This window comes from Centropristis striata, chromosome 6 (assembly GCF_030273125.1).
Source record: "Centropristis striata isolate RG_2023a ecotype Rhode Island chromosome 6, C.striata_1.0, whole genome shotgun sequence".
In the NCBI taxonomy this organism is placed as follows: Eukaryota; Metazoa; Chordata; class Actinopteri; order Perciformes; family Serranidae; genus Centropristis; species Centropristis striata.
The window spans coordinates 9,680,320-9,705,330 of NC_081522.1; the positions used below are offsets into that span (position 1 = coordinate 9,680,320).

A 25,011-nucleotide genomic window follows, 5' to 3' on the forward strand; every position below is an offset into this window, starting at 1 on the left:
CTGTAAGTGAGCTTCAAATCCGAGAGTCATCTCTGCTGAGCCCACGTCTCACGATGAATTGATTATAACAGCGTGTGGAACAGTGTGCAGCATGTCCTCACCGTGCACGCTGCGATGCACTGTGGTGTTCGCAGGGCAGGACGGCGCACTTTGATGCTAATTAAGTGTGTCTATTCCTGTTGGTCGCTGATTGAAGCTGGCGTGGCTAGTTGGTGTTGAAGGCTGCTGCTGTGCGTTGCTGCGCCTTGTCTGCCAGTGGAGACAGTGTTTCCTGTAACCTGAGGCCTGAGCCTAGCAGGGGAACCTGTGGAGGCAGCCCTGGGGGAGGAAATGACACGTTGGTTTGAAATTGCTGCCAATCCAATGCCTGCCCTCCTCCCGGAATAAATCTGGCGCAGGCCATGTCTGCTCTCGCTCAATTAGACTCTGTTCACTTATTGCATTCAACCTCTGTCCTTCTTTGCAGGGGCATAAAATACCCACCGCAGGCTTAAACAAAATGAATATTTTCTTTTATAACCAATTATTGCTGGTTTCAAAGCACAGTTTGAAATGGCAAATGACAGAAAAGAAACTCTCAAAGCGTCTATCTATCGTAGCTTGTTTTTTTAAATGGCTTTTTAAATACGATTGCTGAATGTTCTGTACAGGATGTACTTGAACTTGTGTACAGTATGAGAGAAAAATCTAAAGAAACACAAACAAAAGGGGAGGCAGGATGACTGGGATAAAAAATAAGCTAAAGGAAGTAAATAACGTACACCAAGCTTAGTTTTAATCAAAATCCTGTATGATAAGGCTGGCTTTGGCACTGAATTCCTGTATTCTCTTATAGTAATTTGTAAACCATATTTATTGTATTATTTTATTGAAACTTATCATAAATGATACCCAGTTTAACAGGCACTAAACCCCATATTTTAATGAGACCTGAGAGATCACGGAATCAATAATGGACACAGTAACATCTTCTTCCGAGTCACACCTCTGTTTCTCTCGCTTTCAGCATCTGCTGATTCTCACAGTCACAGTTGTTATCTTGGTATCAATGGCCGCTGTAATGGCCTCTGTTATCTCCACAGTCTCTCTCTGTTCATTTGACCTGTGTTATCGTTAGTGCTCTCAGGAAAACTCCCTCCTCCCCCGCAGCGCTTGCTGATGGCTGCTCCAGAGAAGAGGGGGCGGAGTGGGACTGGACTGAGACATCATGTAGCCCAAGAAATGGCCGCACTGTGTTCCTTAGCCTTCATACGCAGCGCAGCTATGCTGGAAGACTTGCGGTCTGGATCAAGGTTGAGATCATAGCCATTGATTCCGCCGCCCATCCCGGGACCCCCAAAAAGGCTGCCCATGTGTGTCTGTCCCATGTGGCTGCTCCCTGGACTGGGCACGCCCAGGAAGTCAGCGCCACCTCCAGGACCGTGAGGGTGAGGCGGCATGCAGGAGGTGACGGAGTCACAAGGCACAACGCAGCCCGGCACTGGAGATGCTCCACTGCTGCTCCCGATCCACGATGGGTTCTGGATCTGGAGGAGAAGAGCAGGGATTATGAGTTAAAGTAGCTATATTTAAACTTTTATAATAACAGAATCAAATGATGATATGAAAGAGATCACTTGATTGGAGTGATGAATCATAGACTGTACATAAAGGTGGACAATGCTTTCCCCCACTGTGCATAAATGAAGCCAACCAATATTGAGTCAAAACTGTAAATCATGACATTATGCCCCCCTTTTTGCAAAAATCGCATTATTTATTTAAAAGGTGATAATGTATCAGTGTTTATGATTTTCACATCTCAGATCCTGGGTATCTGTGCTCTGTAATATTTAGGAGTATGCTAAACCTTTTTTTCCTTTACCTGTGCGTAGTTCTCAGGTCTAGTCAGTAGAGGCAGCTCGTAAGCAGTAGAGAAGTGTGTCCGGACCTGTTGCATCTGGCCGTAGCGCTCCCTCTTCCTCCACTTGGCTCTGCGGTTCTGGAACCACACCTGCAAAGAAAACAATCCATCAGGAAAATACAGACCAACTACTCTACAAGAAAAAACCTTTAATATCACTTTAAACACAACTCTTATAGATCTTATATCACAGGCCAAGTCAAGTATTTCTTTTCTTTTGCAAAAAAACAAAAAAATCAAGGCCATCCTCTCCCCTCAGCAAGACAAAGTAAGAACCACATAAAATGAAGATAGTGAAGCAAATAAATTCTGCAGCACATGAAAGTCCAGGCCCAGGTTTTAAGACTTGACGTGTCTTTAAAGTGCCGTCTACACGGAGCTATTGATGTGAAAATGGTGAGTCTCCCCTGGTGCTGCACGAATCAGCTCCTCCCTTTGATACACAGGCGTCTGCCTCCCTTCAGGCTGCCAGCGTCGACAGATCCACATCTGGGCCTGTAGCCATTCATAAATCACTCTGAGAGAGGTGTGCTCTCCCCCACATGTCAGCGCTGTGGGATACAGTGGGGAATCCCTCCGTATAATCCATGAAACTGAAGGTCAACTTTTGACCAAGAATATGTTTTTCTTTGTCCGTCTTTTGGATTATTAAGCATTGGACGCGGCATATGAAGTCGGTTGCTACTCTGTAGAAAGGTTGTACTCTCAGTACCTGCTGACAGACCGAGTGCAGGCTACTTAGACCACTTCTCCCTGTTTGTGGAGGAAAGCAGGACTGAAGGGTGAAATAAAAGGATGATTGTTGTGAGCAAAAGAGTAAACTTTGTATCCTGAGAGTATCAGGATCCTTTGTGCTCATTAATGTCTCCTCTGTAGACATGAAATCTGTTGTTTGTCCATCTGTCCTGGAAGACAGATTCTTTCTGTTACTCTTCCTGAGATTTCATGGGGTTTTGTTTTTGTTTGTTTTAAGGGTCTGAGCATAGAGAGTTTGGTGTGTTGTGCAGATTGTAAATTCTTTTGAGCCAAATTTGCTACATAAACCAAATTTAACTGTTGGCCTAATCAAACATTATAGATCATATTACCTCCCGTTTCCTGGCATTTCTTCTGTTTCAGTTCTGCTTTCACTGTTTCATTGCTTTATATTTAGTTAAATTTTATTAACCTAATGCTAATTTCTGCTGCATGTTATGGCATGGCCCTAATCAGCTGGACTTTTTTTCTCGTTTTCAATTAAAAGTTGTGAATAGTGCCTGGTAGTTTTCTTTGGTTGTAGGTCGGGCAAACAAGACATTTATAGATGTCACCTTAGGCTCTCTGGACAGAGGTTTTTATAGAACCAATGGTTATTGTAATAATCAAGTTTTCTTGCCAGAATAATTCCAGTCCAAGCACCCTCCTGTTTTGTGTAGCCAGTAATAATTTGATGTGGGGTAAAATCTGACTAAAAGCAATATCTGCAATTTATCAAAGCAAATTCATCATATTACATATAATTATATAATTAATCATATTACAAATAATATAATTTAATCTACCAAAATAACACATTAAGATATTATCAATATTATTAATACATTGATTTCACAAAATGTAAGCTGATTGTAGCCACTTCTATTTATTCTCCACATTTTCTCTTCCTTAACCTCTGCTGTTCCTTTATGTAATCAGTTGTAACTGTCTCTACACTTCTACAAAGTTTTCTCACATCTCTATGCAAGAGAAGCAAAGGGGGGTTCTAGATGTCTCCATGTTTATTTGTATGTATTTGTTGGTAGTCTGAATCTTATCCTCCCAAGAGGGAAAGGGAAACTTCTTCAAAGAGAAAAAAAGGGAGCGATCCTGCCTCGACACAGGGGTTTGAACTTGGATTGTGGGTTGATTCCCAGCCCAATCAGCTTGTGGTTTTCACAGTCCTTGACATGCAATTTCCCCTCAGTCAACCTCCTCAAATCCCCCCTCATGTCCCTCTCTCACCATTTCTCTCAATCAACAATAGAGCCTTAGTGACAAACATGAGCGGTAAAAATATTATCCCATGAGTTTTTGGGGGAATATTTATCAAATGAGATAAGACCAGCTAAAAGCACCACAACATGTGCACAAACCTGCCATCTTTCTGACTGGGTAGAGCATTTTTAAAGAATACCATATATGGCCTCCTGTGGCACATACAGCCATCAACTGTTTTTTTTACGAAAAGGTGACGTAAAGAAATGTCGTCCGACTCTGACATTCCTCGGGTCAGCTGGCGAGATTAGAGGACAGCTCACCCTTGCAAAGCGGTAAGCTGATATCTGAGGTTGTGGCTGAACCCCAATGTCAAGGTGAGAGGTTGTAGCCCTTTGAATTATATCATATGTTTGGAAGGGGGGCTCTGAGTCTATGTTATACTTCCCCTGAGGGTTTGGGGTCTATTATTGTTTGAGGTTTGTCATGTCTTTTCTTTGGTTTTGTGAGCTCATAACATCACAGGTTTTACAATGTTATCCTCAACACACAAGGCCCTGATTGGAGTGATGGGCGTAAAACTCTCTTGTCATAGTTTTGTTTCTAGAAAGTTTTTAAGAGGTTAATGTAGCCTTTTGTGTATTACTATTACATCCAAGTCAGTCGGCAACATTTGAAAAGTCAATCGTCAAAGGCTTTTCTAACCATCTGGGTGAAAGAATGTTACATCTGCTCCACAATTTGAAAAATAGTTTTAACGTGTTTTCCAAGTTAGACTTCTTTTTCCTCCTTGCTCAGTTTGTGCAACATGAACAAAAATTACAGCTTTTTCTCATTCTCATGAATGGGTTTGTATGATTTCTTATAAAAATATATGATCATATGATATCCTTCAAAATATGACACATGACAATGGTGGATGGCTGGTTTTAATACATCACAAGTGCTGTTTTAAACATTTTGTTAATGTACAATGGTTCGGTTTAGGCACCACAAGCACTTTATGAACAAAGAACACGGTTGGGCTTAAAAGACGCTACTTCTGGACAGATTGTTGAAAGTCCTAGGTTTGTTTGGGCCATCTACCTCTGGTTTCTATCACTACTGTGCTTCTTCAGTGGACAAAATTTAATGGGATACCTACAAATTCAGTGCATTACTTTTCTTTGGTATAGCTACAAACCGCTTATGAGAACAGTTTTTTTTTTGTTATATTCATGTTTCTTTCCAATATTCTATGTTTTCTTACAGAATAATGTGTTAATATTTGATTGTGTTTACAAAAGGAGCAAAGACAAATGCCTTTGATTAGAAAAAATACAGTCACATCCTTGGGAAACACATAAAATAATTTTTTTGTTGTGTTGCAGATGGAATACATTTTTATTCAGATCATGAGAAGAGTCTTTAATGATTTGGAAAATAGTTTCAGAACAGAAATTAGTGTCGTTAAACGGCTTTCTGGGTTTTTAAAAGACCTCCAGGACATTTGGATGCTTACTTCTAAGACTCGATCGTAATGGTAATATATGAGAGGTAAAAACTGGAGCTAAGGTTAATGTCGGTATAGGTTAATTTTTCTTTCTCTTTTTTTGAAATATAAAGTTTTATCAGATGCCGAGCTGTCATTTTAATTGAGATGGATCAAGATAACCCCAGCTCCTCTACTTTTAATCTCTTTGTCGTACTCCCACTCCTCTGGTGAAGCTCAGCCTCTTCTCTCAAACCCCCCCCCACCCCACCCCACCGCCGACTCCTCTCTCCGTGTCTCTCTCCTCCCTCCTCCCTTTTAAGTCAGCGAGGGGAAGTGGGGATATTGGAAAGTGAGATGGGAGAATGTTCAAACTGGAGCTTGTTTTCATTTCATGTTTAATTTCCTGACGCCTAAGCCCTTGGCTTTCCGCAGCTAACCCCTCTGACCTTTCGGAGGCGTGCAGACGAGAGCAGCGGACCAAGCGTACACATACACACACAGGATACACACAAAAAATACATGCATTTACATAGCATGTTGTACACAAAACTCAAAGGCAGTCACTAACAAATGCGTTCTTTTAACCTGGACGTTCTCACACATTTACTGGAGCCTTTTATAAACAAGCAAACAATGTCTGTGCACATGTATGCCCCTTGTCTTGGTTTCTGGGTACTGAGTGTGTCATGTTTCACAGAGGGTTTGCTCTACGTAGCTTTGGCTTTGAACGGCAGTAGGATTGAGACCCAAGCCAAATAGTTTGGCAGGGAGATCATTCAGGGAACATTATGAAGTCAGATGTGTCCTTTGCGGCGTCTTTTATTCCCCAACTTCTAAGTTCGTTAGAAAGAGGAACTAATGGTCTTTTTGCAGAATATCAATTAACAAAAAGCATTTCGATTTTCCTCATAATGAACCTCCAATATATGAAGCACAAAAGGTTGGTGTTTACCCTGCAAACACATACTACTCTTTTTTATTTTATCTAGCGGACATCTGCAAGGAAGGTGGCTCAGAGCTCTCTGAGCTCAAAGTGCTTGGCGGTGATACAGTAATTGCTAAAGACGTTGACAGCAAAAGGCAGCTTACAGAGCCATTAAAGAGCTTTATTTATGCTCCAGAGCCAGCAGGCAGAGAGAGAGGAAGAGGGAGAGAGGGAGGGCAGAGTGCACAGCTCCAAAAGCAGCTTTGAAGTCCAGCCGTCTCACCTCATCTCTGTCATCCAGGACCACGGCGATTGATAGACTGCCTCAGCAGTCACTCACACACACGGCCTCCCTCGCCATAAAAAGTAAGCGGCGTGGTGAAGTTCAAGTCTGAGGTTGAGAGCTAATTGTACTAAATAAACTAGTGGCAGCAGAAGTCACAGATGTGATTGAGGAAAACTGCAGCTCGACTTTATGAAGACATTCATCATCAAACTGAGGATGAAACTGTAGGACCTTGACATTGGCATTTTAGAAGAAAACATCTGTACTCTGGATTTCGATGGCTGTTGTTTCGGAGATGAAAAGGATTCTCCAATCGCTTGCCAAGCTTCCAGTGCCCCTTGGTATTCAACAATTGGATATCCCTGGACTTTGTCTTGATAGACCTTCAGTTGAAATTGTGGGGTTTAGTCTTGATTGCGTACATATTTAGGGTCTGATTTTAGAAGTATGGGTCAAACCTCACAGTGACTCAACAGAGTCTGCTGTGTGCCTGTCAGATGAAGAAGTTAATTATATTCATCTGGAGAATAGATGGGTCTGTGTGAATGCAACATGAATGTACTTTTTTTTTTACTGTACCACCACAAGGACCAGGCCAGGTTCTCTGTCCCTGACTATGTCTTGGACCATGCGTGGAAATTGAAAGTGGCATCTCAAAGTGTTTTTTATATCCTTGCCAAATAGCTTTGATGACTCTTTTTTTCTCTCCATGTGTTTTCCCTCCCTGCCTCCAGAGTTGTGTGGTGAAGTAGTTTGAACATAGTGGTGCTGGGGAGAAACCCTTGGCCTCTGACCCTTCTGGAGAGTCTGCAGCATGTAAGAGCTAAGAGCAGAGTATTCCCTCAGTCCCACCCATCCCACTCTGATCTAAAACTGGCAGGCAGAAAGAGAGATGGAGAACAATAGGCCTCGCTGTCTGCTGCTGCGAACACTCTTTGTCAACATGCCAGTCTTAACTCTCCCAGCCCTTTCTCTCAGTTCCCTGAGTGATTATTAGCACGCAAACATTAACGACTGCAGTCACACAACACAGCTCATGGAGACAATCCTCCCAAGAAGGAGCATTCGTTGTTTAGCAAGTAGTACGTTCCCCAAAACAATATGTTTACAATAAAGTGACAATGCCCTGTGGTGAAAGTATTAATTTTGATAGAAACAACAGTAGAAGGATGGATGGATGGACTTTGACATGGGAGACCACTGTTTGTTTACCGTTCCAAACCAGCAAGCAGATGGACTCAGAGATTACATTTTGGCCAATGTGTTCTGCTTCTTTTGCTCTCACACAAAGTGTTTACCTTCATGCAACCAAAGCTCGCCCAATTGTGATTCTTCAACTCTACTTGAACCACCAATGGACTACCGATGGATACCAGAACACCATACCCAACATATTGTCCTGTGCCAACCAATTTTTCATTTACATGCAGATGTTGGTTTATAGAGATTATTCTAACCATAACAACTGTTAAACTTACTTAACTTAAACTTGTAGAGTTGTTGCACCATGAAACTGATTTAGTTTTCAATAGTGACTTGTAATTGCTCGCTCTGGAAGATCAGAAAACTTTTCCTGTTCTAGAAACCTGTTTGTAATGTTATTAGCCATTAAGTATAGCTGTTATCAGTTGTTATTATCCTTGTACATGTGGTTCAGAAGCTGCTTGCTTCACCAATTAGGATGTAGAAAAGGTCGTTCAGTGGCCTTGTAGTTTCACTTTCAATTTTGTTTAGGTGCCTAAATTAAATGCTTAGATTTGGGGAAATGAAAAGTATTTGCTTAGGTTTTGAAAGAAACATCATGGTTCGGATTAATTGTTTTATATTACTGAACATACACACGTTGTGACCCCTACATGATATAAATATGTCTTATGAAGTTACTTTTCATCCCATACTTTTAATGTGTTATGGGATGCATCATGGTGCAGCAGGCCCCTTCTTACCCACCCCGAAAAGGCTGATATCCCCACATAATGCCCATTCAGGTGCATGATTACGTCCAAACTGAGTATTCTAGAGGCCATGGACAATTGACATAATGCAGAAAGTATTCTTTCCACATTAAACTTATTTCCCCGTTCTTACCTGTACACGAGCCTCAGTCAGGTCCGTCCTCAGTGCCAGCTGCTCGCGGGCATAAACATCTGGATAGTGTGTCTTCTGGAAAACCTTCTCCAGCTCCTCCAGCTGGTAGCTGGTGAATGTGGTGCGATTGCGTCTCTTCTTGCCTTTGTTGCTCTCTGCCTCACTTTTGTCCAGGGGGCTGGAAAGGTCGGAGCCCGGCCGCTCACTCAACCCCTTCTCACCCGGCGCCTTTAGGTTCAGATAGCTGCCTTCCATCCCGGGAGGGTCAACGCTCGTGGGCAACTCGGATTCTGTCAGGCCACTGTTGTCTTTTCCTGTAAAAAAATTAAGAAAGACAGAGAAACAGGTGCGGAGGGTTATGGTCAGTTGTATGCTGTACTTTTAAAGGGGAACTTGAACTTTAACATGAAGTTTTGTACAGATTACAGATTAAAAAAGTGATCTAATTTCTACTCGAGGGACCAAGTTTGAAAAAATGTCTTGGCTTGTACTTGACTTTTTTTTAACAGAAAGCCTGCATTACAAACTGAAGGTGTGGGGTATGAAGCATTGTGGCAAATGATCCAGGATTTTTGTCATCTCTGACCGTTCTCTCTCCAAATTTTCTGTACAAGTTCAACACTAAGAGAATCTTGTAAAACATACAAGAGATTTTAAAGTTTAGATGTTAAACTATGGTTCTAATGAAATACATTTGAACAATTTTGGTTTCAGTTAAAGTGAAGTGTTCTTACTATTTTTATGTGAAGCATGAAAAATCTAAATAACGTTCACAGTTTACCCAAGTGTGGCTTCACATATAATACAAGTCATATTCTTACTGTAATAATATTTTCAAACAAGCTATTACAACCTACCCGAAAAAAAGAGGCCCACATGTTGTCAATAACAGTCCTATAATTATAGTTACTACTCTATAATTGAAATATTCAGTTCTATCAGTGCTTTCTTTAAAATATGGCAGAATAAAACTAGTGTGCCTCAAGTTCAAGTTGGGAGTGTGTCTGCTCATCATCACGCTACAACATCTACACGAAATGACATTCCCTTTTAGCTTACATCACCTCTGTAATGTTTTATTTTAAGGTTCAAAGGCCTTGTCTGTTTGCAGCAAGAGCAGAAATGTCTTTTACTGTTTGAAAAGTATGTCACTTCACATTGGCGTGACCTGTGACACAACCCCTCTCGCTCACATCTCTCAATCACGCCACCTGAAACCCGAGCCACGCAAAAAGCCCGCTCCATCTCGAGCCGTATATATGGTGGGCCTTGTGTACGGCCACGCTCTCCCCGCAGCCTTGCCCTTAAGATGTAAACAACATTGTGTTTGTCACCTTCAATTTCGAGAGCGTCCATTTTGTGACAGACCTCGCTCTGTTCCTGTCAGAGCTCGCTAGCTTTTTTGTTTCCTTTTAGGAGATGAAGAAAGCTGTCCCTTCTCCTTCAATAAACAAACAGCTGTGTGAATAAATAAGCTGAAGGGCTCTGGTTGCAGGCCAGTGAGAACAGTGTGCTCTGTCAGCCTCTCTGTTTGCCTTTCCTGCGACTGGGCACGGGGAGCGCCTCGTCCTAACTGTATTGGTCCGAAACCAGCACATAATGGTCTCCCCCACATAAACAGACTTGAGTCTTGTGCAACACCAGCATTACTTTCGTCCAACAACATTTACCTCTGAGTTAGATCGAGTTCAGGATGATTAACATGTATTTTATTTGTCGTTTTGCATTTTTGTCATGAGTAATGTCAGTAATGGCTTTCTGTCATTCTCAGAAACCCAGTGCTATGTGGGAAAGAGAGCTGACACCTTGTGGCACTGGCGGATCTCTGAGCCAAGTGCTTCAGTGGTTAGTAAGATGACTGAATAGTTTTAGAGTGATGAAGCTAGGCGGTGGCTGTCTGCAACATGCATGTTTGTTTTCAGGGATTAGCACGCCTTTGGCTAGTGTGTCCCACAATGAGATGTCAATAGTCATTCTGTCGATACTGCAGCAGCCCTCCCCTGCTCGCTGGCTCAGACTTGCGCCGACAGAGACACTAATGGAACAACACAGCTCGCCCAGCTGGAGTTCATGACCTCATATCGCTGTGGCCCACCTGTCAGACCCTCTTACAGTCTCCACGCAGGCAGATGTTCTGACATCACCTACCCCTCCACTGGCCTCTCATGCTAGAGCACTGTGCAATATTTCCTTTCTACCCCTGGGCAGGAGCATGGCTGCAATGTTAAGAAGTAAGGCAGGTCAACTCCAGGTTCCTGCCTGGCATTTGCATCTGTGAGAGAAAATGCAGTTATGCCCCTGAGCAAGGCATATATCCTGTAAGGCAAAGAGTTCAGCTGGGTGCACAGATGGGGGGGGATAGTTGTAGAAAATACAAGTTCTCACTCTTATATGAATCTATATTAATCATGTTTACTCTGGAATCTACACTAATTAGAAGTTTAAAAGTTTTGGGAAATAGATGTATTTGCTTTCTTATCAAGAGTTAGATGAGATGATTATCCTGACACGTCTGTACAGTTAATATAAATCTACCTTATGCAGTTGGTTAGCTTAGCATAAATACCTGGCAATTCATCTTTTTTACAGGGGTTATGCGACTATTTATCAGTTGCCAGGTAAGCAGCAGAGACTCTAGGTAGTTACTGGTCACACCCTTGAAATAGTTTGAAAAAGCACATAACCCTTTGTAAAATGATTATTTGTTGTTTTTACATTCCCGTTTTTGTACAGGTTTAACTCATGAGACATAACATTTTAATTAGTGAGCTTTCAATCCAGTCGCTAAATAAATGTTTGCATTTTACGTTTCTGGAAACCACAGATACATTGAATCTTAATTTTTTGAACCACAGATATGTAATATGTGACGTTTCTGTAGCACTGGAACCCATTCTCAACGGCTGATTTAAACACGCCACAAACTCAACAGCCACTATTTTAAACACTTTTCCAACACTTTAGTTGAGGTTAGGCACCAAAACCAATTGGTTATGGATGTGAAAAAAGATAAGGGTTAGAGTTAAAGAAAAGAAAAAACTAATTCAAGGCATAACTTCAAACAATGAGACATGAAAAAAACACCAAACCAGGAGGCTGATGTTCACATCCAGTTATTGGAAGTTTTGTCTGGAATGAAAGTCTTGGATTGGTTGGTACCAATCACCATCCTTCCTGTCTGCCTGACAACGGACCTACATATCTTTAAACATCACACTGCTTTGTTAATGCCATAAAAAAATCATTCGGTCCATCTTATTCTTATCTGTGGTTCTCAGAAACGTAAAATGCCAACTTTTTTTTTCTGGTGGCTGAGCTAAAGCGTTAGAGGTTACACTAACTAGCTAGTGGCGGACGTTTCATATTTAGATATGAAAGTGGTATCATCCAACAAACTAACTATTCCTTGAAGGTTCTCGGCCTTTTACTGACTTATATCACCACAGTTTGCACTTGAATCTGCTCTAATCAACATCTCTCTCTGTAAAACTCCAAACTCATCTCTCTTTTCTTTGTCACGCTAACAACACAGAGTCCTTTGCCACAAACATCTTTCAGTGTTCCCACATGCTGAGCTGTCTTTTCTGCACGCTGTTCTGGAGAACACAGCCATCACACACTTTCTTTCGGGAGCCAAGATTCCACTGCGTTGGCTCCAGCCTTTTTTTTCTTTTTTGGCATTCAGAGGAATGTGTTTTTGACTGTTTTCATTTCAGTGTTCATCAACGTATATATAAATACAGCGAATTTCAACGGCTGATCCTGCAATTTGCCAAAGTAACTCTGTGACAAGTCGCAGACCTCTTCAGTTAACCGAGGTCAGATGTTTACTAGGGTCAGCAATTTAATCACTGCTGAAAACAGAGAGAAAACATCAAAGTGTAATTTAAATGGTTGTAAAGCAACAGGGCACCCTCTCAGTTTTTATGGAATGGGACGGGGAGGGTCAAGTGAAGCCAAATAAAAGAAACACTATAAATTAGTAACCTGGGGAAGGGTTAATGACCAAACACTAAATAGGGAAGGGAATGCTTTTAAACAGAGTGCTCCAAAAGGTTCTCAAAGCTGACAGCAGTCTCTCCACCTATCACACCTTATATGGTCCAAATAAAGTCAAATATCCCATTGGCTTTGGTGGCTATTAATTTTACATTCATTGCCAGCTCACAGACATACATTGGGCTGCATTATTTTTTCTGCAGCAGAGTCTAAGACCTGCTGTTGACTGTTGTTTCCTCAGTGGAAGGGAGGCTCCCAGATGTTCCTGAGGAGAGATCTATGCCAGCAGCTCACGCAGGAATGCAGATTCCCTGGGAAACCAAAAAATCTTTCTGTTCAGCCTCAGCTCCTGATAAATTGACACAATCATGACCTCACTACTGTCATAATACCTCGGGCCGCTGCTGTCACTGTCTCATATCAAAGAGCTTAGAAACAGTTTGGGATGTTATGGGTTTTGTTTAAATGCAGGAAATAGTGGTGGCAGTACACATGTTTTCTTCTTAAGGGAAAACGACTTATAGAGCATCTTAATAAAAGGATATTTTGGTAACTCATGTAATTTTAAAAGATTTTGCAACTAAATGCCAAAAATAATTGAACATGTTCAACCTAATGTTCTTGTGTGTCAATGCAGGGAAGCAGTTGATAGTCGAAGCATTAACCTCTCAAGTTCAAGATGAAATAATTTGTCAGGCTAATCCTTTTAATGCTGTGATTGTGTTCTGTATTATCAGTATTACAAATGGGTTGGGCTGTCCGCCGATTGTTGGCAGTCATCGGCTTCTTGTCTCAGTCCTCACTCCTGACAATTGTGCTACTATGATGCATAAAGTTAGTGGTTTGTGGTTCAGGCCTGGCGGTCGAGTAACGCAGGTTTTTGCGGATTGGCTCTCTGAACGGTTCTGGTGGTGGGTTCATATTAAAAAACCATGACTACGTATCACCAATAGGGAGAAAAATGAGGCTCAGGAAACATCCAGTGAGGAGGGGAGGATGGACTGTGAACAATATTATTGTTCATTGTGATGTTTCACTGCAGAGAGCGTCCAACCCCATACTGCAAATAGATTCATATTTGGTGACACACATGAAGTAAAAAGAGGAGCATCATATGATAATTGATTGAAATCTGATTATAGATTATGTAATCAATCATCTGTCAGTTAGTTAGTTAGTCCTTAATTCATTCCATGATCACACTTATACCGCTTGGATCATATTGGATTCCTTTTTATTTGGTATTTTTGCCTCTTTGAAATCTTAGAGAGCATGATGAAAGTTTGTTTTTCAGGTGGTGTCACTTGATGATGATTTGGATGAATTTCCACCTCTGGCTTTTATTAGAAAATATATATCAAACAAGCAAAAGAGCTATGTCTCTCTGCTTGGGGAAAAAGAACATCATGGACCCAGAAGTGATCAGCATGCTTTTGTGTTGCCCAGTAGTTTTCATCATTAGTCAGTGAAAGTTGGCTTTCTTGAGTTTACATTTTGTTCCGTGTCAAAGGCAAAATGCTTAGGTCCCTTTTTTGGACCACATAACATACTGTTTGGCCAAATGTTTGCATTTGCAGAAATCCTTCAGATAAGTCCATTGATAAGAATCGAGGAAGTCAAGGTAAAGACGGAGCACCAGCATCAACATGAAAGGCACGGATCAAAATGTGCGCCAGCTGGTTGAAGTTTCCAAAGCATCTCTTTAATCTGGCCTGCATGCGTTTCTCAGGTAGGAGGTGGAAAGTTACCTTTCCCTGCAACAGAGGTGGCTGAAAGTAAAAAGGCCAAAGCATGCTGTGTTCGCTGCAAAACATCATGAGAAAAAAACTTAGTTTATGAGTGGTGATAAGAGGAGTTTCACCTCCTTAGTCACATTTATACAAGCCAGTACATTTTAACAAGCAGGAATTCATCCTTTCAAGCCTTCTCATTATATATTCTAATTTATTCTGGTTCACAGACACTTGCCGGCATGATCACAGGTGTCATTGAAGCTTATTGTTAACATCAACACAATGTGTTAGTCATCAGCACATGCATATCCTGTGACATCACTTCCCCGAGCCTTTTAACATGTACTTAGAGTACTATATTTTGACAGGAGGCTTTTAAAACGCTGCCAGAACTTTTTTTTTTCTCCGGGTCCTTGTGTTGGTTTTCATGCGCAGAGAAAAAATGTTTTACATATCACAGGATGCTTCAATACACCGCTGAAAGGAGGAGGGGTTGTTTGAAAGTACAAAGATTGAAAAAGCTGTATGTTATAAATGTTTAATTTACTTTAAACTGTTAGTTTGTGAGACAAAGAGGATAAGGCACAAGCGGACTTTAACGAGCACCAGTTTTCCCGCAAACAGTACACTGTACATCAGCAATGCAGAACTCAACCACAGCATCAAACACGGGCCTGTAAACACAATGAAATCTACTTTTTTAGATTTTACCTTATATGTCCACTATTGTTTTCTCTAAAGTGTATAAAACTATACAAAAGCATGATCATATTTTCATCATAAGTTTGGTTTTACAAAACTTCATAGTTTCTCTTTGCAGAAATCTGTATCAACAATAAAAAATAATTAAAATTATGAAGCAAAACTCATATATGCAAGGCCTCTAAAAGCCAAAGAGTTCAGTAAAGTATGTGTATGTAAACATTCAATCCCACACGTGTGCGAACCCCTCTCATTTCTCCAGAGCCCCTCAAATCATTACCCAATCTCCATGTCCATTTCTGACTCGTTGCTTATTTGCACAAGGTATTGTTTAGACGGGGTTATGTAAACTAGTCCCACTTTGTCATCTCAGGGACTCTCTGTAGCTTTGGAGATCTGATGTTTGGGGAGTATGAATAATAACTATAGGAGCCAGTAATGCACATCTGCCTTAGATTAATGCGGACTCTCTCCTGCGGTGCTGACCTGCATTCCTCAGCACTCGATCAGCTCCAGGGGTTTTATTTCATTCATCGCAGTGTGAGCAGGTAGACGGCTCCATCCCTGCTCTCGCTGTGGGACAGTCTCACTGATTAACATGCACTCAAGGAAACAAACGCGCCAACCTGAGCCACTACTGTGCAGAAATGTGTTCATTCACTCTTGCAGAGGCGAGCTTGTAATTTAATTTTTTTTAAATCTCTTTAAAAAATCTAAGAATTTAAAAATATATATGATTTTCCTCCACGCAAAACAACATAAACCTAAAAATATCCAGTGATTTTTTTTTTAGAGACTTAACAGCATGTTTAAGTTTTTGAATATGAATTTGAGAATTGCTCTAAAGCTCTTTATATTTTTATATTAATTTATACAAATGTATCATACTTTGTAGCATTGGAATACATTTATTTTAAAGAAATCATTTGCAAAAAATGTGTGCAAGTGTTCTGAATTAAGTGTAAAAAATGAGGTGTGAATATCATGCAACATATGCCAAATAATCCTTAATATATTTAACAGGATTAACACAGTAAATCTACATTTATATTTGCTTCTTTTGTATTCAATTGTCACTAAATGGAAATAATAAGATATTAGATATTTTAGCATATATGTACATTTTCCTCCTTTTATTGGGTGTGTTTTGGTGCGCCAAAACACTGTTTTGCATGCAACATCCTCAGATATAAAATGTTTGGTTGCCATGTAAACAGTATTGCAGTTGTAGCTCAGCTTGCCACACAGAAAACTCCCTTCAGTTATGAGATGACTTTTGTCATCATGATGGAGATAAAGCGTCAGCATTGAGCAATATATCTCCCATTGAGGACCACACATAACAGCACAAGCCTGTTGACGCCTGAGGCTTTGGCAGGAGCCCAAAGCATCCTCCCCAGAGCCACGATGCCTTCATCTGGCTGCAACATTTTCAATGATAACACTGCAGAGAGTTCTCCACCAGAGAGGCACGTTGCATTTAATGGTGCTGTTTAAATGGTTCTGTCAATGCACTTGCCAAATCAATTCACTTCAGTGCAGGAGGGCTCCAGTCTGTGTGCAGACATCGCTCTCACACTCCAGAAAAAGTGACAGTAAAGTAAAGAGTGGCTCCAGTTGTTTCTCAGGAAAACCGATTACTTTGCACTTTATGGATGTATTTTGGCAAAGTGTGGTTCTGGCTACTGCACAAACAAAAAAATATATTATTCTGCAGGCCCAGTTGTAATTGGTCCCTCTGAGCAGAGTAAGGCCAGTTCGTTTCACTTAATGCTTAAATTTACTTCTCATCACGAATTTAGTAAAGTGTTTGCCAGTGTTTAGGCTTTTTTTCTGTGACCGAATCTATTTTCCAGCATAAATGACATATTTAAATATCTATTTAAAGGTTGGGTCAATGCACATTTCAGCCTCGATCACAACAGCTGTTTTCTTCTGCATCACAATAAACATCTGGACCTGAAATATATATAAAGGCGCCAACGAGTCTGCACGCTGATAACTCCCCAAAATATTATTTTCAGTGTCATTTTTCAAGTACAATCTATTGTATGAATATCATATGAAATATTATAATTTATTTTTTCCACGGTATACATTCTTTTCGACTATCGGCCGTGTCTTGTGGACCTGTGGTCACTTAGAGTCATCTTCGTCTGCTCAATAGGAACGTTTTCTCTTATTTTCGTCTCATAAAATGGACAGTTAAACGGATTGTTTTCTTTAAACGGAACATTTGTAGTGCAACAAATTGCTAGAAGACCCTGTAAAGGTTTTGCTTCAAATGAATGTTATTTGTCAGGACGTCCAAGCAGTCAATAAATGTTTAAATTGGTCACTGAGTGTTGTGATATAGTGAACAAATTATGAGGTCTTGGCCTAAAACTGGAGCTATACTCCATTTAATAAACATAGCTATGGGTACATGGTACAGTTATCAGTTATTCTATTTATCATTAATGAATCACTCGTGCTTAAAATATGTAAAAAATACAATAAACACAATTGACTGTGTGAAATATTCCAATAGAAGCCTGTTTATTTCTTCGTTTTTAACACGAATTGGATGCTCTGTTTCAGCGCGCACGTGTGTGTCCGCGCGTGTTCGTCAGTGGCTTATATTTTATATTTAAATATTAGAATAATCCCAACATAACTATATTTGTCAGTGGTGAAGAGTTTTACTGTCTATGTAGACTGTAGGCCAGTGAGATCAGTGTCTGATGCTGCGGCTTCAGGCTCAAATTAAACACTTAACGAAGTGGGTAGCCTATAATAAGATCAATATACACAAAAGGGCCAACATCCATTCAAAATAAGTTTTAATAACTTTTTCATCTGTCAGTCTAAGCACATTAAGGGGAAATCATTTGTTGTTTGTAACGCTCAGTTATAGGCTTACAGGTCAGAAAATCTGGCTGCTCCTGAAATAAATATTCATTAAAAGCTGCGTTTTGCCAAGCAATTGTTAAATTCCCTTAAAGAAAATATCTTATGACTTTAAAGTTTTGAGCTACTAATGTAGGATATTTTATTATCTATGATGGACAAAAAGTTATTTTTTCTCATCGTAGCAAACTAGATTACATTAAATATGAATTGATTATTAGTAAAATAAATAAATAAAAAAGCCATACACGCTACATGATCAGTTAAAAAAAGATTGGTCTCTGATAGAAGTCCTGCTGGGTCTATCCTATCCTCCTCTCCTCTCTTCACTCACACATTTGTGATTTGTGACTAGTGTATAGGAGCCCACCACGGAAAATGCCTGTTATTGCTTGCAAATGTCCTTTTTTCGTGCATTTCAGTTGATCTCAACATCAAATATGCGCACTTTGTGCCTATCTCATGCGCACTCACCATAGCAGGGAATGAGCGTCCCGTTGTGTCCGCTGTCCGGGTGCAGCTTGCTGCCTTCGGGCGGAGTTTTGCAGGTCGGTCGCTGCATGAAGAGCTGATATTTGTTGAAGGTGCCCTCCTCAGCAGCGCCATCCAACGACTGGCACTCCGGCTGGAAGGGACTTCGGGACTTCTCTCCGTAAGCCTGCCCTTTACCCGATATGAACGTGCTGGGGCTGTATTTGGTTTCAGCGGTCGGGAAAGTCCTGAACGGGTTCGCCTGGTGATCCCTACCTTGCGCAGTGGACGTGCTATAATATGAATCCATCGATGTCATATCGCAGTATGAGACGCACGCTGCGTTCATACCTAAAAAGTGATATTAAAAAAATCCACACGGTTCTTGTTTCCCTCCCCTTCTCTCTAAACTGCAGATATTCTCCCCAAATTCTCTGACAGACTCATGCACACACACTCTCACGCTGCCGCATCTGGGACTGGTTAAAAAATGAATCAGATGTTTTCCAGAGACTGCAGACTGAACAAATGCTAAAAGCCCCCCAAAGGTTTGTCGGGGTAAAGAGAAATGCCTTGCTCAAGCTAATGCCGCCTCAGTAGCCTACAGTGTATCTGACACACACACACGCACACTCACGCACTCACACATACGGACACACATGTGAAGAAGGCCCACACCGAGCTGCAGCTATTATGCAGCCTGCAGAAATGGGAGGTCAAGCTCAGAAGGGGGAAAGCTTTTTTGGTAAACACGCGGGAGACACAACACATGACATTAATGTGATTAGAGGATGAATTGAACGGCTTTGATTCGTGCATGGCTCAAGACCCGATCTGACTTTTCGTCATATCAAACTTTAAAGCATTTAAAAGTTTCAATCTCTGCAGGGGAGCCACACTTTCCTATTAATGTGTGTTTTCTTTGCCTCCTGCATGCAGACAGAAGACCTTAATATGAAGTGTAAATGAAAGGATCAAGCCCGGAATTTAGACCAATACCAGCGCTTAAAGTAAACCGATGTTAAGCTTAAACAGGATTATTAGACAAATATTATCTTTTTGTTTTAGAGAGCAATATTAAACCAAACGACATCAACATTTTGAGGAAGTTACGTGAGAGTCTGTCACTGCGGATATATCCACTTATAATAATGAAGAATTAGAGCCCATCATCGCAAACAACTTTAAGCCCTGCAATTTGAGAATTGGCTTCTTCTTAATATTAAATTAATTAGAAAGCATTAAGCCTATGATGCTTATTGAAATACTTGGCTCCGTGCGCTTTCACTATTTGGTGTACGACTACGCGCCAGCAATTTGGCTTTTCTTAGCTAAAAAAAGATGTGAATGAAAGCAATTAAAGCGTGTTGTAAGTGAACAAGATCGGCCTTTATGGCTGCCGATAGTGAAATTGATGTAAAGTATCTCGTATCACGTATTTGTTATTACATTTTTCTCCACTTGAAGCCATTGTCAAGAATTACAACTGAATGTGAAGAAATATAGTAAAGTTTGGTAGAGTGGCTAATTAATCGTAGGTTAATAATTAAGGACCAAACAAATTATAAGCCTATATACAGCTTTAGTTTTGTTTTAAAGGTTTTACGTTGCCAGGTCTGAATTTTATTTTAAAGACATGAAACGAAATATTTCCTCAGTTTGAACTGTCAGGCAGATGCACATTAATTTAGTATGAATGGTGAAATTTCACTCCGCCCTTACTCTCTCTCTCTCTCTCTCTCTCTCTCTCTCCCTCCCTCCCTCCCTCGCGCTCCTTCTTTCTTATTTTCCGGCATAATTAACTCATTAATTATGACTCGAGACATAACTCGTGTCTTGTCGCTGTTGCACAACATGTCGCATCTGCCGGAGGTGGATTAAATTTCTTAAAATGTAAAAAAAAATAAAAACGAATCAACCGCAAAACGTTGAAAATCACAAGCTCTATTTTAAGATGCAGTTTTTTTGTTTTTATTTTCTCCAAAAGCAGTAATATTCCAGCGTCAATTAGCCTAAGGTTCTTGCTGACAGGAGGTCAAGTTGTAAATTTGAAAATTGAATTGCACAGTTGTTTAAAAAAAGGAAATCAATGCATATTATATAAATATATATTTGTTTCATATTGTTTCATTTTTACCTTATTTTATTTTAAGCCATTTACTGCTTTGGGCCGAGTGCACGCGCCGTCTCCTCGGTGCAGTCTCGTGCACCACCGGCACCTCTCTCGCTGTGCAGGTATTCGTTAACGAGACTTTTGACTATATGTTTCATTGGTTTATTAAGAGCTATTCCCAAAATAACGTAATGAGTTTAACTTTGGCTGCTCATCAACTTTTGTTTAGTAATTTAGGTGATTGTTTTTAATGTTGCGGCTTTTTTAATATGAGGAGACCATTTTTCATTTCATTCCTCGTGTTTTGGCGCTCACTGCTGCAGTTTATTTCATGCGTTAATGTCTCTGCAGGAGCTTATAACTGCATTATCCGCATAGATCTGCATATATAAATATCATTATAAATGAGTGACTGGCTCAAAAAAACACACAAGAGAAGCACAAGCTTCTTATTTGCAAGATGATCTTTAATTAATTTGTACATATTACACAGCTTTTAAACTAATTTAGTGAAACATTTCTATTTGTTTGCTTAAACAGAAAACTGATGTTGCACCTGGATAAAAAAAAAACAATATCTCTTTTCCTATTGTAAGATATAATCAGATTTTTTCAGTATTTAAATAAAATCCTCTTTCATAATTATATCTTACATTTACTGTTGACCAAATATTTATTTGCACTTAATTTAGCTATTAGGCCTACTTGTGTGCACAGGGCATGTAATATATATATATACATATATATATATATATATATATATATATATACGCATGCACATACACTTTCACACATTCCTGAGTTAAAACGAACACATTTTGCTTTAAATAAAATAAATAAATAGGAATTGGAAGTTGAATATTTGGATATTTTTTGCATTTCTTCCTCTTTCTGCTTTTGTTTCTTCTACATAGTTAACTATCCTGCAGGAAAAGCTGAGACAGACATTTTCAGATAATAGTGTCATGATAACAGAGAAAAAAGAAATTGCAAGTGGAAGGTCATCACACAGCTAAACAATCAAGAATGACAGCCTTCTACTGAGTGCAGCGTGTTTGCAGGCCTGCCTTAATATAAACCACTCCACTGCTAAAGGCTAAAGTCTCAGCTGTCACAGATATACATCACTCATGCGTGGCATTCTCTCTAAAAGGTTTCCACTAAATGGTGACTTGTCTGTTTAACTTCCAGCAGGAGCTACGTCCAGGTATTGGCTGCTGAGGGGACGGGCTCTCCACTGATGCAGCAGCTCAGAGCCTCTGGGGTTTATGTTGGCACAGAGTTTCATGTGCATCAGCAGCAGGGACCCTAAAACTCCTCTGGCTATCGGTTTCTGTGAGAAGCATGGTGGTGCGGGTAATGGGCTGGAGAAAGTGCTTCAGGTTCGACTTTATGTCTCAGATATGTTCAGTTTGACTGTGGGAAAGGCCAGGCTGGTGGATGGGAAACATGTAGCCTGTATGGCAATGTTATGGAAATATTTTCTAATGTTCAGATATGTTTTTGTAAAAACAGCACATGTATGGAAACTTTCTAGAATGATGACGATGAAGGTCAGTCATCACCAGTGTAAGATTTTAATTTTGTAGTACAGATGTTCACATGTCCTTCAGCCAGAAAGATTCACAGCAGTAAGAGCTGTTTCAGTTTCACTCATAGATGGGAATTTTAAATAATTAGAGGAATGTTGGGAATTTTTTAAACCAGCTGAGGCCAGTCTCATCACTCTGCCATTTGTCCCCACAGTCTATTTTAAGGTGATGTGTCCTCTGTTAATGGCTGCAGTAAGCCTCACTATAGCAGTGACCTTTCTCTTTATTCTCTCCGTCTCCTGTGGTTGCAGGTTATGGTAAAGGATAACATTTTTAAGGTCTATCGTAAATCTACCCTCACATGCCTGTATGCTCACTGAAACAGTTTTGATTGCTGTGATTGTGTTCTTGTTGTGAAGGAAGTGCTACCTAAAGCCGGGCTTAGACTACAGGAGAACTCAGCTTGCATCATGCACAAACTGAGATACTTCACAGATGTTCTTTTCTCTCTAATTAAACACTACAAGATTTGAAAAAAATGGTGCATGGTTGCAGACAATGGTTTGGGGAGATGCAGTCCACACAGGTTGGCCTTATTTTTAGTGAGAACTAGAGGTTAGATTTGAATTGTATGTATCAACAGTATAGTATGCTAGCTGCTAAGTTTAGCCTCAGGGCTAGAATTGTTTGTTTAAAACCACAGACAGCTGCTCCGGTTCTCGTTCTCTTTGGTTATTGGAGTCCTGCTCAGACAATACTGACAAAGTCATCCAGGTTTTTAAATCCTAAATATCAAGCATTTTTGATGCTGTGAAGCCCGATGTGTCAAACTATGTAGTTAACCTTGTGAATTCAAACAAAACTACTTGTTTAGGTTTAGGAGAAGATGATGGTTTGGGTTAAAATAAGTAAGTTTGTGACTAAACTTCAGTTCCGGACACAAGTTAAAAAGTCACAAATAAGTCAATGGGCCTCATTCACCAATATCTTCTTAAGAATCTTCTTAGATTTTTTTTAGTCCTTCTGAAGAAGATTTCTAAGAAGACCCTACGTCAGATTCATCAACGTGTTCTTAAGCCGCCGAATTGTTCGCAGCCGTGTTCTTAAATTGATGAATGCCATCTCCTCGTAAATTGAGCGGGCGTGCCAGGTGAGTCTAATTAACATAGGATTAGCATAGGTAGGCGCCCATTAATGCCCATTAAAGGGCCCATAAAAAGGACTGCAGGGCCGTGTGTAGACGCCACACAGAGGAAACAGCAACAGAATGCCTAAAGCAAAGCGTAAATCCGTTGGAGCACAGGTAAAAAGAAAAAAAAACTTTATCAGTTCAGAACTAGAAGTTCTGCTGCAGGAGGTCACTCGGAGGAAGAAAATTATATTTAGCAGACTTAGTGCAGGTTAGTAAGTAAGTGCCCTGTAAGGCAGGAGTTTACCATAGTGTGTAAGCTCAAAATATGTCTTTAGTTTTGGACTGAGGGGTTGCAACCTTGGCTTGGTTTTATTTTTATTTAATTTTTATCACAGATGAACTCCTGCAGAGCCAACTTGCAACAGAACCAGAACGGACAGAGCCCTCCTGCAGCAGTAATATATATGCCATTGTTTTGTAGGCCGTGGATGGAGAAATGCTACCTATAAAAAGGGTGGAATCACTAATTGACGGCATGATTTCCAATTTACTTGATTCATGTTAAAGCGTTGGCACATTTAATTTAATTAAAATGAAAAACGAAAAAATAAATAAATAAATACATATTATATATATTTGGTCAACAGTAAATGTAAGATACAATTATAAAAGAGGATACACAACCATGCCAACATGTCACCACTGAAATGTGCTTAAGAGTACTCCTGAGTGTTCGTAGGATTTGTTCTTACCGAAAAATCCTGGATAAGAAAAAAATTAATGAATGCCACAATCTTTGTAAAATCTTCATAAGTTGGACTTAAGAACAAATTTGTTCTTAAGAAAGGTTTGTGAATGTGAAGGCCCAATGTTTACGTTGTGTTTCACCCGAGACACTAATATTGGCCTTCTGGCTGAGCTCACATATTGTTCGAAGCATCCTTCCACTCTGACCTCATCTTTACACGGACTTTGTCACACTTTATACCTCGTCAACTGACAGCCGGAGCACCTGCTCTCAGCGTCTAATATTGCAGCTGTTTTGTTTGGATTGGAGTTGAAAGCCCAGTGCATCACAGATATGACAAAGAATTACAATAAAATAGAATTAAAAGCTAAAAGATATATATAAGATGTACATAATAAAATGAAATAATAAAATAATAATAAAAATGAAATAGATATGTATAAAAACAAGAACAAAGCTGAACTACGAACTACATAAAATTGATAAAAACACGCAAAAAAAGAAAAATTAGAGCTTAAGAAATAATAAAGTTAATAAAATGATCTAACTACAGTCTATAAACCATTATTATTTAAATTTACATTTAAGAATTTTAACACTTTTAGCAGTTTTCAGATTCTCAGGCAATCTCAACCTATATTGTGACCCATAACTACAGATCAGCTGCTCTTACTAATTGTGGATGTGAAATGTTGGATTTGTTGTGCTTCATAGTTGTGTAACTGTACTGGTAAACAGAGGCAAGTGTCAAGGTTTCATGTTAATAAGATGAAGTTAGGTTTCCGGTCTCAGTTTGCGAACAGCTTGTTCCATCCACAAAACTGTTGATCGGTTGCTGATGATGTTGCCACAATATTTATCTGCATGTGGTATGAATACACCATCCTTGAAGCCACTATATTATTTTAAACATGGCTGTACTCACAATTAATACCACATTGGTCTGAGTCCAGTAGAATTTGTGAAGTATGTCTCTTTATCTCACCTGTGGATAGAACTATCACCTGGTGTTCCCTGCTGAGATTATTAAGAGATTAACTAGAAAAGAACTTCTGCATCTCTG

The 25,011-nt window shown here is 40.0% G+C and overlaps 2 protein-coding genes across 4 annotated transcripts in view; one reads left to right on the plus strand and one right to left on the minus strand.

Moving 5' to 3' along the window:
* Nucleotides 1-25,011, plus strand: part of caprin1b (cell cycle associated protein 1b) — an 83,889-nt gene that overhangs the window by 16,673 nt on the left and 42,205 nt on the right. The gene's annotated exons all lie outside the window — the stretch shown is intronic.
* Nucleotides 1,206-18,772, minus strand: LOC131973089 (homeobox protein aristaless-like 4). Its single transcript, XM_059334940.1, has 4 exons — nucleotides 18,427-18,772; nucleotides 8,630-8,943; nucleotides 1,865-1,993; nucleotides 1,206-1,526 (listed from the first exon to the last, which is right to left on the minus strand). The coding sequence occupies exons 1-4, from the start codon at nucleotides 18,770-18,772 to the stop codon at nucleotides 1,206-1,208; spliced, it is 1,110 nt and encodes a 369-aa protein (XP_059190923.1).

Excerpts from the sequence above, each read along its gene's own strand:
- LOC131973089 (XM_059334940.1), bottom strand. The coding sequence starts at position 18,772 with ATGAACGCAGCGTGCGTCTCATACTGCGATATGACATCGATGGATTCA. Across the intron at positions 8,944-18,426 it reads GACGCTCATTCCCTGCTATG|GAAAAGACAACAGTGGCCTG; the intron begins GTGAGTGCGCAT and ends ATTTTTTTACAG. Across the intron at positions 1,994-8,629 it reads TGACTGAGGCTCGTGTACAG|GTGTGGTTCCAGAACCGCAG; the intron begins GTAAGAACGGGG and ends TTTTCTTTGCAG.